The 14,107-nt window shown below is 35.8% G+C and overlaps 1 protein-coding gene across 1 annotated transcript; it reads left to right on the forward strand.

Annotated features, from left to right (window-relative positions):
• The first annotated feature begins 581 nt into the window (after window positions 1-581).
• On the forward strand, window positions 582-13,802 carry LOC106172612 (uncharacterized). The gene is made up of 16 exons (XM_087008451.1): window positions 582-1,888; window positions 2,895-2,965; window positions 3,350-3,503; window positions 3,683-3,757; window positions 4,080-4,168; window positions 5,772-5,845; window positions 6,265-6,356; window positions 6,656-6,804; window positions 9,672-9,755; window positions 9,981-10,041; window positions 10,221-10,320; window positions 10,553-10,632; window positions 11,020-11,208; window positions 11,485-11,595; window positions 12,108-12,167; window positions 13,486-13,802. Exons 1-16 carry the CDS (start codon window positions 1,235-1,237, stop codon window positions 13,732-13,734), a joined length of 2,292 nt encoding a protein of 763 aa, XP_086864577.1. The 5' UTR covers window positions 582-1,234; the 3' UTR covers window positions 13,735-13,802.
• Window positions 13,803-14,107: the final 305 nt, after the last annotated feature.

Below are 14,107 nucleotides of genomic sequence, written 5' to 3' on the forward strand. Positions count from 1 at the left end.
AGTAAGTGACATAAATGGAGCAAAACATTATCAGCAAGTCTAATACACCTAGTAAGCTATCAAATGGTCGCTAGTTTACAGTGAAGTGTTTTTCTATTATGAACTCTGAATGTAGTGGGCAATCCATGCGTATCAGTAACCACTATATCCGCATTAATGACAATAACATTTTGTGTACAACTTTTGCATGATTGATTACAATAAATAGGTGCTTGGCTCTTGAAGTTGTATAGGTAGGCTCGTTATGTAAATATTGCTTGTTGATATAATAATATTGAGTTGTTTAATGATAAATAAATAGCCAAACATATTGGATAGGGAGCGACACAGTATCGGACTGGTGCAGAGAGAGCCGAAAGTTCGTGTCCCTGTGAGCTTGAACTGGGTGGATCGTTTTGTTTTATTTTACACTACCGATAGCGTCACCCACTCTCACAAATAGGTTGTCAAGCACTGGCCCTTTTCAAGTTGTAATATACTGTATATGCTTGAATAAAAACTCTGTAATATTGAATTGAATGAGTTTATGAAATTTCTAAAGACTCTGTGCTGCACGCGCACCTAGCCCCTCTCTAAAGGTCTCACCTCCAATTGTTGTCACAAGTTACACAGATGGTAACCTAGCATGTCAGTCTATAGGGTTTAATCGGAATGCAGAAATCTTAGCGTGCCGCCGATATCATTGACGTCGGAAATGACACTCGGAGTCTGATTCCGTTTTGATTTCGATGCAGAGAAGGACACGGATCAATGGGATGAATATGAAGAGGGCATTAATGTGAATTCAATCCGGTAGACTGTATTAAATGCTGTTTTGATACCAGTAGCAACAACCTTTTTAGATTGAACGTTCTATTAAGCATTGCAGAGTTTAAAGTTTGGATTAGATTGAACAGGGTCTGTCTCTTTTGTGCGATCTAATGAATTAAACGTGTCTCTGATGAGAGTTTCTTTGACTCGAACTACTCGACGCATGTGATTTGTCTCTGATTCCAATATAACCACCCAGCGACGGACTGTTATTTACCTAATTTAACGCGTTCTGGAGAGGAATAATTATAATTTTATTCTCGAGTGATCAGATTTGTCTCAAATATGACCACACCAAGACTTAGTCTATCCCTCGAGACGCTGAGATACATGCTGTGTATGGCTGTCGATACTTTCTGATGCGAGGTGACTGTCCTTGCCATTTAATGCCCTGAAAAGAGTAGCATCGGGGTATTTTTTCAAAATGAACGCCTGGAAAGGGGTACAAACCAGGAAGGCGCCTGCTTCGACCACCTTGGTAACTCCAAACCCATCACCGCCGTCACCAACGCCGCCTGCGTCTCCTGTACCCGACACGCCCAGAGACGGAGCTGATTTGAAGGCGCCATCACGTCGAAAAAGTCTTAGCAAGTTGACCAAACTGGACATCCAGGCCCTGGCTAAGGCTAACGACGATCACTCAAAGGATTTTTCACCGTGTGGTAAAGTTGTGACATCCATATTGGATAACTACGGAAAACCTTTACAAAAACCAAAGTTGCCGAGATGCCATACGGCGCCGGCTAGGGTTGTACGAAGTACGGCATTGGCGTATGGGCGTTTAGTTGTTGGAGGCAAAAGGCAACAAAATTATGGCAATGATGAACCCCAAGACGTTGAAACTGGCACCAACAAAAGGGCGGTGTCTGCCAAAGGAAGATTCGTGTCTAAGAGAGAAGCATTACTGGAAATGTTATCAGACAGAAATGTCGAGTTTAAAAGAAGACCGAAGACTCCCCAACATGCCCAGGATTTGTTCAAGTCGCGGCGGCTCGCAGCCAAGAACAATGCTAGTTGGGACTGGGTGCTCTCGGAAGCCTATGAACATCTACAGTCTAGATTCGAGGAACCTGGACAGGTAATTTTATGAAGATTTATCAATGTGGCATTTAGCCAGTATTGTCAATATAGGAGAAAATGTTTTCTTATTTAAAGGCGAGAACCTTAAAAGGGGTCGTTATGAAAGATTACAAAGTAGGATGAAAATAATTGTTACAATTTCAGTATTAAAATCCTACAAACTTTCATTTTACTCTTTTGATTATTATTTATTTATTGTTCTATTGAAAAACATGTAATACACAAAGCTGTTTATTTATATGACCCAGCACAATTTTTTCGTTTATTAAAAGACTCATATTTTGTGTTTTGCTCAGCTGATCATGTTGTCATGTAATATTATATAGTCCCATTGAAGAAGTCTTCAACAGGACATGTTAAAGTCAATTCGTAGCGGATGCACTATGCCAACACTCATACATTTAATTCAACAAACCTTTAGGTGGTACTCCATATTCGCGTTGATCAAGTTTTCTCGCACAATGCATCGCGCGTGCTTAAATTACTAAATGCGAAAAAACATGCCTATTAAGTACAAGAGTTTTTTTCGTTTTGGTTTACAGTTTACATATACTTCATATTCTGACTCAGTACTTACTGAACGCTCGGCATTGAAAATTGAATTGAAAATCAATTTCAAATTATTTCAAAGGGATTTTGGCATTCGATTTGTTTTACATAACAATTCTAATTCTAATTTTTCTTTTGGTGGCATTCACAAACACTAGTAAATAATGGGTGGAAACATTAACCCTAATCTCGTCAAGATCATCGTCAAAGGTACTAAATACATGTATGTTTTAAAAAATCCCGGGCGAGAAGGATGCCATGTCATGCATTTAGGATGGATGCATTTAGAAGAATGTCTAAATGCTATCTTGTTTATTATATTATGGCTATGGCATACTTTGATTTAAGTACATGGATTTGTTATTTTATATTATGTACCGAAATAAAAATTTAAAAAACTTAAATTACACTCATTATTGACCTAGAGTCTAATTAACTGTTCTACTATTTTCTAGGCAAAGGCATTTTTTCGTCGGATATCCAGAAGGGCGCTGATAATACTGCGTTGGATTGCGTTCCTCAAAGAGTAAGATTCATAATATGATATGTTTTCACATTAACTTGCAGAACTGACATACAAACGAGGCCGATATTTTTTGAATAAGCAACAAATATGTTAGATACAGACGAATGAAATTTTTGATAAAAAATACTTTATCTTGGTTACAACTTTTATTAGATAAACACAGTTTGCAGTTTGAGCGTACGTGTTTGAACACTTTGTCAATGTTTGCCCTACAAAGAGGAAAATAAAGTTTGTCAGTGGCACATTTTCTACTGACACAATTGTCCAACCAGGCACACTGCAATCTGTATTTACCAAATCTGTTTTTTATGACGATGGTATTCGTTATTAAAGACACTGATTCGCATACGAAACTGGTAATGTTATATTTGCCTTGCTTTTCAGGCAATCCAAGTACATCGACAGGGAGTTAGAGGAACTAATGGATATAGTTTTTGGTCCTAAACCCGAGGGAGACAAACCCACCACGCGAGATGAGGATATCGCCAGAAGTGCTGGAGTCGACTTCGACAGATTGTATTTTAGGGCGAATAAAGAGGTCAGTGCAAATTCTGGAAAATGATTTATACATATTTCAAAGTAAAAAAAAAAAAAAAATGAAAAAGTAAGTACCAGATTTTTCAGCCCAAAGCATACTACGTCTTTTTGCTGTTAAAAATAATCACTGAACAAGAATTGTTAAGAGATTAAGGACCCCACTGTTTTCACTCATTTCAGTTGAAAATAACATTAGATGTGCAAAGGACCCTAACTCTTCCGCCTAACTCCAGGTCGCCGGAGATGTTAAGGAGGGTAGGTTTATCTACTCATTTATTTATATATATTAATGTACATCTATTGGCTACATAACCATTCATTTGATTTATGAGTTATAGTGTGGTTTATTTTATTGCTGGGGATATATCGGCTTGACTTTAAAATTATTTGGCTTTTATTATGGTCAACCGAATACTTTTAAAATGTAATGTAATTTACAAATACCATTACATGTGCACAAACCACTTTCTAAGTTTCTTTGATGTTACTGCATAAACGGTGGTACCCGATGATTAAAATACAATATCTCCTACTGCACCTTACAAGCCATGAAATTAACCTAACCTTTCCATTTTAGGTCTTGTATAGTCTGCAGACTGTGAAATCTTTTTGTGACTATCCTCTGGACATGCAGAGAAAGATATGTGAAGTTGGCTGGTATCAATCGTGAGTATTCCGTGAATATTTAAATTTCACAAAAATAACAAGATTTTTTTGGACCGATAATATTGATACCTATACATATCTGATACTTAACACTGGCCTCTGGTCGATATTTTATATATCAAAAGCAACTTAAATTTTAAAGCGTTTACATTTATTTGAACGCATTTATGCCGCATCATGCCTCTGACTGAAAAACTAATGAAACGCGTTGCAAGAAACAAGAAACTCGTAGAATTGCCAGTACGAGGTTAGAGGTTAAAATATCAGCGTCACCCATGTGGCCGGTTAAATCGATCCAAGAATATTGCGTGTAAAACCAATACCCTTCCCTTTACCCTTATTTCATTGATTTATATCTTATGTACAAAACAACTACCATAAAATTGCCTTTACCATCGTAGGGATATGTGCCAGCCCCAAGGTGGTAAGGCATATTTGACCAAGGCCCCATGCGTGAAATTATACGAAATTAATTGAATTTTTTAATGGTAAATTTATCCCCAATTTGCAATGTAAATCCAAAGGAGAAATTGCATTTTGATAGAACAATGTAATCTGAACCTAGTAATTTAGTGCCACTGGACGCTCAGGAATTTTTGAAGTGCAATATGTACAAATAATTTCAGGTTAGTATTATGACCAACAAATATAAATATTGACTTTCATTTAAAAAGGTACATAAAAGTCAACATAAAGTATGTATTTTGAAGGATCTCAAAGAAACAACAAATACACGAGGGTAAAAGTATCTTTCAACGACGTAATGGTTACATTGCTACGCCGATGTCAACAAAAAACACAATGCCAAATATAGGGAGTAAATATTTGAAGTCCGTGGTCCGTTGCGATTGCGCCCTTTGCTCTCTAATCAAGCGTAAACGAGGTCACCGCGCGGATAATAGCGTGAACATGCAAGATTTCTTGGTCAGTGCCGATGACCTTTTTTCTTGTGTCGCTACCTTCTGTTATACAGCATATATCGCTGACAGCATAATCTCCAAAGAAGGCTATCCAGCGACTGGTACAATACAATAACATTACACAGAGTGTGTTTTCTATTCAACGAACATGAACATATTGTTTATGTAATATGCATTCTGTTCAACATCAACAAGCACAGCTTTCTGTAATTGTTACACCTCATTCATGTTGGAGAGGTTCGTAACCTCGCGGTAGTGCTCTAACAGTATCGATCATGATGAAATGCCTGGGTACATGATATTTTCATGATGTGAGATATTGTTGGAATCACGTCTGAACTAACAATTTCGTGAAGATATGTAAAACAAAGTTGGGGAGTGATTAAAACACATTTTACTTTGTTCATGTAATTAAACCCCGTACCACAAGCAGTTTAGGAATGACGATGCGTATTTATCTGTTTATTTACGTATTATTTAGTTATTTATTTATTTATTTATTGCTAATATTTCCATACAAATTGCAAAAGGCCTTAAGCGTTCAACCAAGGATATAATTTTCGAATATTGTTATACAAAATCAACATGTAAAAACCCAAGCTTTTATGCCGGGAAAGCCAGCTATTCCTGAGAATGGAAAGATCATGGCTTCGTCTTAAATGTCAATACTGTATGTTTTTCAGACTTCCTGGTAGGAAAGTGATTGTTAGACAAAGTCATATAGCTGAGAATTTCTATTTTGTTCTCTCAGGAAGAGGTAAGATCAACAAGTAATTAGGAGACAACGTATTTTAAATTATTTTGCGGAGGCTTGATAATACCTATTGGTACATTACCTCAAGCATATAATTCAGTTTTTTTTTTTTTTTTTTTTGGGGGGGGATGGGGGTATTTTGGTCACATAACGGAGATTCATGTCAGTGACAGTACTGATAACTTACATTAACAAATATGACAAGTCAAACATCTGATATAATAATAATTATAATTGCGATTACTATTAGGAAATGTTTTTCAAATTGGCTGTCGATAGAACCCCTTGAAAGCGAACCAAATTGGCATTCAGGTATTCAATACCCTCTTTCTGTTTTTGTTCCTCTCGATGCTCTTGTAGATTTATATTTCTACGCGTATTTTGCTTCCCAAATTCTATAGAAACGCCTTCCCTTTTTTCAGCTCTAGTCAAAAAAGTCGATACAAAGCAACCAAGTTATGGAGTAGCACGGGAAAGAGTCGTTGGTTTCATCGCAAGAGGTCAAAGTTTTGGGGTACGTTTGCCTTAATATTTTTTTTCATTTTCTTTTATACTCAAATACCGTATTTCACACAAAGAGGTGATTTTGTGATAACTGTAAAACTACGTTAAATTCCGGGGCTAACAATCGGTTTTTGTTAAATGAAAAAATTGGATAAAGACCAAATACGACGGTTTACATCACTCTATAATTAAATGTTTGATTTCTTACCGTTCGTCGTGACTTTTCCACCTCATTCTTTTTTTCGTAATAAAAAATGTCAAAGTTTTTTATTATTGGTTACGTATTCTTTTGATTTCCCTTGCTTCCAGGAGGTGGCGCTCATGCATCATTCTCCTAGATCCGCCACAATCGAAAGCATGACTCCCATGCAGCTTTTAGTGGTCGGCAGAACTGACTACATCAATCTGTTTTCCGGTGAAAGTGTAAATGGAGAACCAGCACATATAGCTTTTTGCAGGCAAGTCCACCACTGTCGTCACTCATTTTTCACCAAGCTTGTCATAATACTAATGGTGATGGTTTCTCTTTATTGATTACTGTCACTGAAAAGCCCCTTATACTCTGGGTTTAGTAGTGATATGCAATGGAAAATAAGCATGATGATAATAAATGTAAATAAGTGGGAAATAAGATGGAAAGCTAAGTGCAAAGATTATTTTTAATTGATGTACAATTAGCGCAAATCGATTCGTTATCACAGTCATCTCAAGTATGTTTTGTAAGGCAAATAATATTTATTTATCTATAATTTATTTATGTACAACATATCAAATAGTTCATCATTATTAGCCTTTTTCATCTTTTCCGGAAATGGAAATTGCATTGTGGGTAGGGGAGCCCTGCCACGCCAAAACACTTACAGCGGTGCTTAAAACCATGGCTGGGTTTACGTGCTTTTTGTCCCGCTACTAAAATAACAGTAAGCGAGATCGACACATGAGGTTTAATAAGTTCCCAACAAACCCGTTAGAATGAAAAATATGGTAGAAAGACAGGAAAATATAGCAAGTTTGGATCAAAAGCAGGGCACCGCGTTTGCGCTGAACATTTCGAAGGCGGGAAGAAAACTATAATATTAGGAGATCAACTGTGCTTTAATAAAAAACAGAAATGCTTAGTTAAACAACGTATATAACGAACTATCGGCAAATAGAAGTCGGGGGTAAAAAATGCGAGAAAAAAAAAACATTATAAAGATTTGAAGACAAAATTGAAGAATAGGCCGGGGCCTAAAAATTAAGAAAAGACTTCAAGCATGAGATTATGGAAAAAGAAAGTAAAAGCTTTGAAGTTTTACACGGGGATTCTACTTACAAAAAATTCAAGAACTTTCATGACCTTTTGTGTAACAACAAAGAGAAGGTTTGAAAAGTTTTGTATGTAATATCCTTTTTGTGTGTGTTTTATTGATAAGTGATCATTTTAAATGTTGTGGGCCCATCACAGGTTTTAGTCTCTAATAACCCTTAGCAGGGTGGGTTCTATTTTTTTTAACGTGAGACGTTAATAAAATTTTTATTATTATGTATTCAGTCCCGTATACGTATTACTGATTTGTACAAACGGGGCTCATATTATCAAGATCAACAGAGACATACGAAGAAGAAAGTACATCGGCTCTTGTTGAACGCGTTATCGGCGAAATAAAAAGTTATTTCTGAACTCAATGACAAGAGAATCGGAAAATTCAATGGGCATATTTTTACAAAAAATGCAGAAAAGCCTTTCTGTAAGCTACACGTACATAATACATGTATGGTAAAGACAAAATGGATAATAAACATAATCCAACAACGTATTTGTAAAGTAATACAAATATGCTTAGTATTAAAGTAGGCCTACGTATATTTAACTGTCTTAGATAGTTGAAAAGTATGAAATGTGTGGGAAACACTTTATTTGAATGATTTAATTGTCTGTGATTGAAAACGATGAAAATACGCATAAAAACGTTTAAAAATCAAATAATTTGGGCTCTTGCTATAATTTTGTTTTTGTTTCAGATTGACAAAATTTTCATACTTGTCAGACCGAAAGGCTGACAATTTTTACCTGTCGTAAATTTTGTACATATACTAGAGTAAGACACGGTAAACTTTAATTATCGTCTGGGAAAGAGTCGAGAATTCCTGTCTCACATATTTAACACTTAAAAGGTTTTAATTACAGAGGAAAGGTCGTAGTTGTGGACGCCCGCCTTACCGAACAATTGAACAAGTAACACCTGATGCCTTATCAGGCCTACCAAACGATTTAATCAGTTCACCGACGAACGATCTGCGTGTCAGTTTAAATGTATACACAGTAGTTACGAGTCAAACAATGCAGGAAATCTTTTCATTTTATCATTTTAAAAATCTCTTAAGATATCCTTCAAACAAGGCATAAAAATCGTAATGAATTGACACTGCCGGTACATGAGGTGACATCGCCACAGCTTGCATACAACATGTACAAAATTGTGAAGACGTAGGCCTGCGCACCTGTCCACACTCTTGAAAGCTGTGTACGAGTCTACTGGCTATTTTGATTTTATATATAAAAAAATAACGAGTCTCTTTCGCATATCTTTATTATCGGAAGCATTTAAAAGAACTCCGTAGCTTTAGTTCGTCATCACTATTGAAAGTGCAGCCAAGGCTCGGACGCTTAGGTGAAGTCTAGTTGTAAAGCGCATCGTATTTAAACTGAGAAAGAAAATATTTAATTGCTTGATTCTCCGTCCAAATAGCTGTTTCTTGCCTACAGTTTACGCATTTCTGTGCTTCAGCCACCTTTTTAGTTTGACAGAAAGCAATGCACGCTTCATACGACCTTTTTATATGCGCACCTTGTACATCATCTACACCTAGCATTGCCATGCTGGAATCAACATAGGACCACTATGACCCCTGTGGCGCGCGGTTCCTGTCATGCGCACTTCGTATTTCCGCAAAAGATGAAAAAGGTTAATAGATAATGTCACAATTTATATTGTTATTAAACAAAAATTTGACCAACACAGTGGAAGCAAGGCATTCTTTTAAGATATGGCAAAGGAATCCTTTTTGATCGAAAATTGCTTCTTATTCAGCTGGCGTATATGGCTTGATAATTACTTCGAGTCAACCCCCCTCAGGGAATTGTACTCAAAACGTTATTGCCGCAAGGCTAATGCCCTTTGGATATTTTCCGGTCAAAGCTTATGATTGAGGCTTTGACCATTAGACTGGCGGCTATTGTATCAAAATTACGTAATCGTCTAGTATATTGTTACTTTGAGTGTTGTTTCTGATTGCCGATGAATTTAAAATAGTCTAGAGATTTTTTTTACCTTTATTTTAGGAATGTGGAGTTCCTGAAAAAATGGCCGGTTGAAGAACTACTGGAGGAATCGAATAAGGACAAGATTCTCTTCAATTTCGTGAAGTGAGTTATCTTTATAAATTATCTGATTTGAAAAGAAAATGCAAATTAATCTGAATTGCCACATTGGTCATGAATGTTATTTTTCTTCGCACCGAATTGCAGTAGCGGAGTTAATTGAAAATCTATTCCTCTAGATGCGGTGCAGCGCTATCGTGAGTAGGATGTGTCTTAGATTTATGATTTCTTCTCTGATGAATTAAAAAAAATCTTTCGACAACTTTTTAGGCGAGGAACTGTGGTGGTTGAAGATAGTAAGCAGTGTGATTGGATATATATCATCAAGTCGGTAAGGAACTCGGCCTACGTGCAGTAAAGATTGATGATTGCCCCTTTCTGAAACGTTAATCAAGCATTTAAAGTAATGTGAAAAGTGTACAGTATGTATACGAATATAAAGAAGTAAGTCAAGTAAGTATTTTTATATCATAGGTTGTTTGTTTCCACATTTTTTACTTTTAATTTCAGGGTTCGTGCAATGTTATCAAAAAGGTGCCAAAACCAAATCGAAAACGTACAAAAGTTGCATTGTCCATGGATTTAAAATTTGCCAACTTGTTGGAATTAGGTAATTAATAAAACGTCGTCTTTGTGAAAATCAATGTTAAAAACTTGTTAGACTATCATTGTCTTTAGTAGAAAAAAACTGCAGTGTGACACACAACATGCATACAGTCACTGTAATACACATCTCTTTGGATGGTTTTGAACTCCTGATTGTCTTATGCACGTTTTAAGTGAAGTTTATTCAGAGCTAGGTTTTTCAAAATACTATTAAAATGATTCAATTTAAATTCCAGGGCCAAAAGTAAAGACCCACCGCAGACCGAAAAGCTGCTTTGCGAAAAGACCTATAGGAATATCTATGGAGAGTCTTCAGGTAATGTGAGGAGAGGTGCCAGGCATTAGCTAGGAGGTGGGGGCAGTTTGGGAGAGGGTAAAAGTGTATGTGCGTCGGTTTGCTGGGTATTCTCGAATATGAAATACACTTGAGTTACAGGGGGTGGGTATGTGCTCTAACTACGCCATCTATAATAGATTACGGTGACAATGCATGTGTTTTATGTGTGCTTGTCTAATTAAAACAGTAAAATAATGACTTGAAATCATTATTTCAGCTCTTCACCAAAAAAATAACCTAGGAAAAAAATTCGAATTCTTCCTAAACAAATATGTTATATAAAACTTCTCTAGAAACCCTTTACTTTGCCAGTGATTTTTCCGAAAAATAATGACAGAAAATCATTTTAATTACTTTTATTTCTAGATCAAGGTACACGAAGCTTCTTCAGACTCTGAAGGCGACGAAAACGACCTCACGATTCCAATAGTTGCTGCAAAGAACGATCCCAAATTATTGCAACTCTCCCCACCTACAATACACAGGAATAAGAAAGACAATCATAACAACAATAACAGTAACAATGAAGATACCTCCAGTGATGGAGAGGACAACGTGAGTATGCAATAATTTTGTGGTAGAGATTGAATAAAATGGCTGATTTAAAGGAGGAAGAAACTAGACCATGTTGTACCGCTTTTTGAAGACTTCCCCACTTTTCTAACACCGTTTATACGTAAAAAGTCAAGTTTAACGTTACTTGAACACCGGTATTCTCTATACGTCGAGTTTTTCAAAAAGAATAAGATGTACCTAAAGGGTCCAAAACTGCGCTGTGCTAGTGGATATTCTATTTTCGAAATGCGTTATATGTTGTGGCTTAATTTGCAGGTATCTGAAATCAGCTACCTTACCAAGACATCAGATAAAGGAGAACCCGGGTCGCACGACTCCCGTAGTATAGTACTGCAAATAGCGGTGCTGCAGCCTAAAGATGTCTTCGTAAGTATTAACCTTCTTTATCTTTGTCTTCAGAGAAAAAAACTAAATCAAATTTAGACGAGTGCATTTTTACAGCAGAAATCTATAATTAAAAGAAATGAAAAAGAAAAATGGGAAAAAGATTGTTCTGAGTCTTGTAGTAGGCCTACAATTAGATATAATCCTGAAATATCAAAGTTCTCTCTGCACATAGTTTACTTTCAAACATATTCTGTATACATTATTCGGCAATTATTGAACGTGATGATGTAATTGTACCTTAAATAGTGAGATAAAATAGAACACACAATTACAGCCAACAGATTAAATAAAAATGAAAAGTTGTTAACAGTACAAATGTGGACAAATTTAGAGGATAATGGCAGACTGTTAATAACATTTGACTGTACCTTTCAATTACTAGTGACAATAAGTGCAGTTTCGTTCATTTTTGTAAATGCCAGCCACATGAGTTAGCCCAATTTAATATATCATATCATCATTGCTGGTTATATTCCACTTTCTTATTTAAGGGTTTAGAAAATATGGTTTTTGATGGCGTTCGGGAGAAAATCCATCCTTCATTGACACTGGTAGGTGGAACATTATGAAAGGGATAATAACTCTTCGTTTTGGCCAAAAAAAAGGAATTTTCCTGGAGTAAACAACAATTTCCCCATACTTACCAATGGTTAATGAATCCATTTTTTCATTCAAAGTTAGTCCCTGTTTTTTTTTTCTAAAAAGTTTAGTTTTTTGTTAAAATCTCTTAAGAGATTATAACAGAGTACAGCCATCAATGGAGGTCACGTGGTCTGGAGACAAGCTCAGATATCAGAATAATAGCTATAACTGCTGTTTTTATCGTAAAACAGAATATATTATATTTCTGTGAGTTATTCACAATGTTTTTATTGTGAAATATAGACCTCATATGAAGAGTTATTATCCCTTTAAGTACGAGTTCACTTTATAAGTCTTTTTGATATCTTACATTCTACGTAAATCCCTACTAGCTGTAAGTTTCATTTCCCGAGGGTAAGTTTTGAGGGTATGTTTGACTTAATTTTCCGTTTTCATTTTCTTTTATTCAAGTATCGTATTTCATATTAAGACTATGTAAAATACTCGTGGTAACGATCGATCTTTGTTTACACTCTAAATGTATTTCCTGGATTTGACATTAAATTTTTATCTCAGCAATCATTTTTATTGCCGATGCTACGATACACCTTTTGTTCGATGTCCCCTATACATTCAAAATACATATTGCAACAATATTTTTTTACGCCTTCGCTCCCCGTCTTTCCAATTAATCATCAATTATTTAAGTTACGAAATTGTAAGCTGAAATAACTATCTTAAAAATTCAATAGCGTTTGTTCAATTGTTGCCTCATTACATTAATATTAACGAATTAATCGCATGGAGCAAATGTGTCTGTCTAGACAGCCCATAATACTTTCCCTGTTTTCTGTATTAATGTGTCTTTATTTTTTTTATCGCGAACATTAATCGAAATTAGTGCGTTTATCTGTGCTGACAATATACTCTTATTCAATTTTGACGAACAGGAAATTAATGTTGATGTAATTTTGGAACCCAAATGATGCAAACGCCAGCTTCTAGTGATGAGTTCAGAGCATAGGCCCTGGCATGTGAGAGACTGAAAATCGAGATTGAAAATATTTTTTCTATAACTGATGTACCGTTATATCGTTTCTTTCTATAACTTTGTGTGCACAATGTGAAATGTGTTTAATTTCATGGTATTCGTACCAATGGGTATAAAATAATATATGTATGTATGTATGTATGTATAGATAGATAGATAGATAGATAGGTTATGATTTTAGCATGCAAGATACTGTAGGAATATAATTCAATTATTCCGTTTTCTCTTATTTGAAGGTAAGCAACGGAGCTGAATTAGTCATGATCAAGAAAAGTCTCTTCGCCAAGCATTGCAACGACGCCACGAAATTATTTGTTCGCCAGTTTGCCATATCTTGCGACTATCCTCACGTCCCAGAAATTCATGACATAATTAGGAATAACGCCAAATGGGCGGCATACAAGGAGGATAGTGTCTACCAAATTGTGCGCATGCGCAAGGAATTTCGCCAACCGGGATCTTGGTTCGATTCCCACGCAACGTGATATAATTATTCCTGTAATGAACCTACGTGTTATTCGCTCAAGGATGAAATTACTAAATTCACCAAATAAATATGAATAAATTATATTTTTGGAATGATTTTTTTATTTTAACATTTGTGGATAACTGGTTAGAGAGAGAGAGAGAGAGAGAGAGAGAGATGGACGTTTTAAAATAGAATGATGTGTTGGGGAGTTGTTTAATTGTTTCTGAGCTGCCTGAAAAGAAAGCCATTTGACCATATGCGAGTAATTTGATTTCAGTAGACCGTAATGGAAACTTGATAGTGTACATGCATGCTCATTACATTTTAATGCCTTTCAAGATTGATACTTCATTTTATTAACGATAATGTGTGATTTTGTGAAGATTACA

This window comes from Lingula anatina, chromosome 3 (assembly GCF_051362555.1).
Source record: "Lingula anatina isolate TDL-2025a chromosome 3, LinAna3.0, whole genome shotgun sequence".
NCBI lineage: Eukaryota > Metazoa > Brachiopoda > Lingulata > Lingulida > Lingulidae > Lingula > Lingula anatina.

Coding starts and splice junctions, on each gene's coding strand:
- LOC106172612 (XM_087008451.1), top strand. CDS start 1,235: ATGAACGCCTGGAAAGGGGTACAAACCAGGAAGGCGCCTGCTTCGACC. Junction 11,209..11,484: donor CCAGTGATGGAGAGGACAAC/GTGAGTATGCAA, acceptor CTTAATTTGCAG/GTATCTGAAATCAGCTACCT. Junction 12,168..13,485: donor TCCATCCTTCATTGACACTG/GTAGGTGGAACA, acceptor TCTTATTTGAAG/GTAAGCAACGGAGCTGAATT.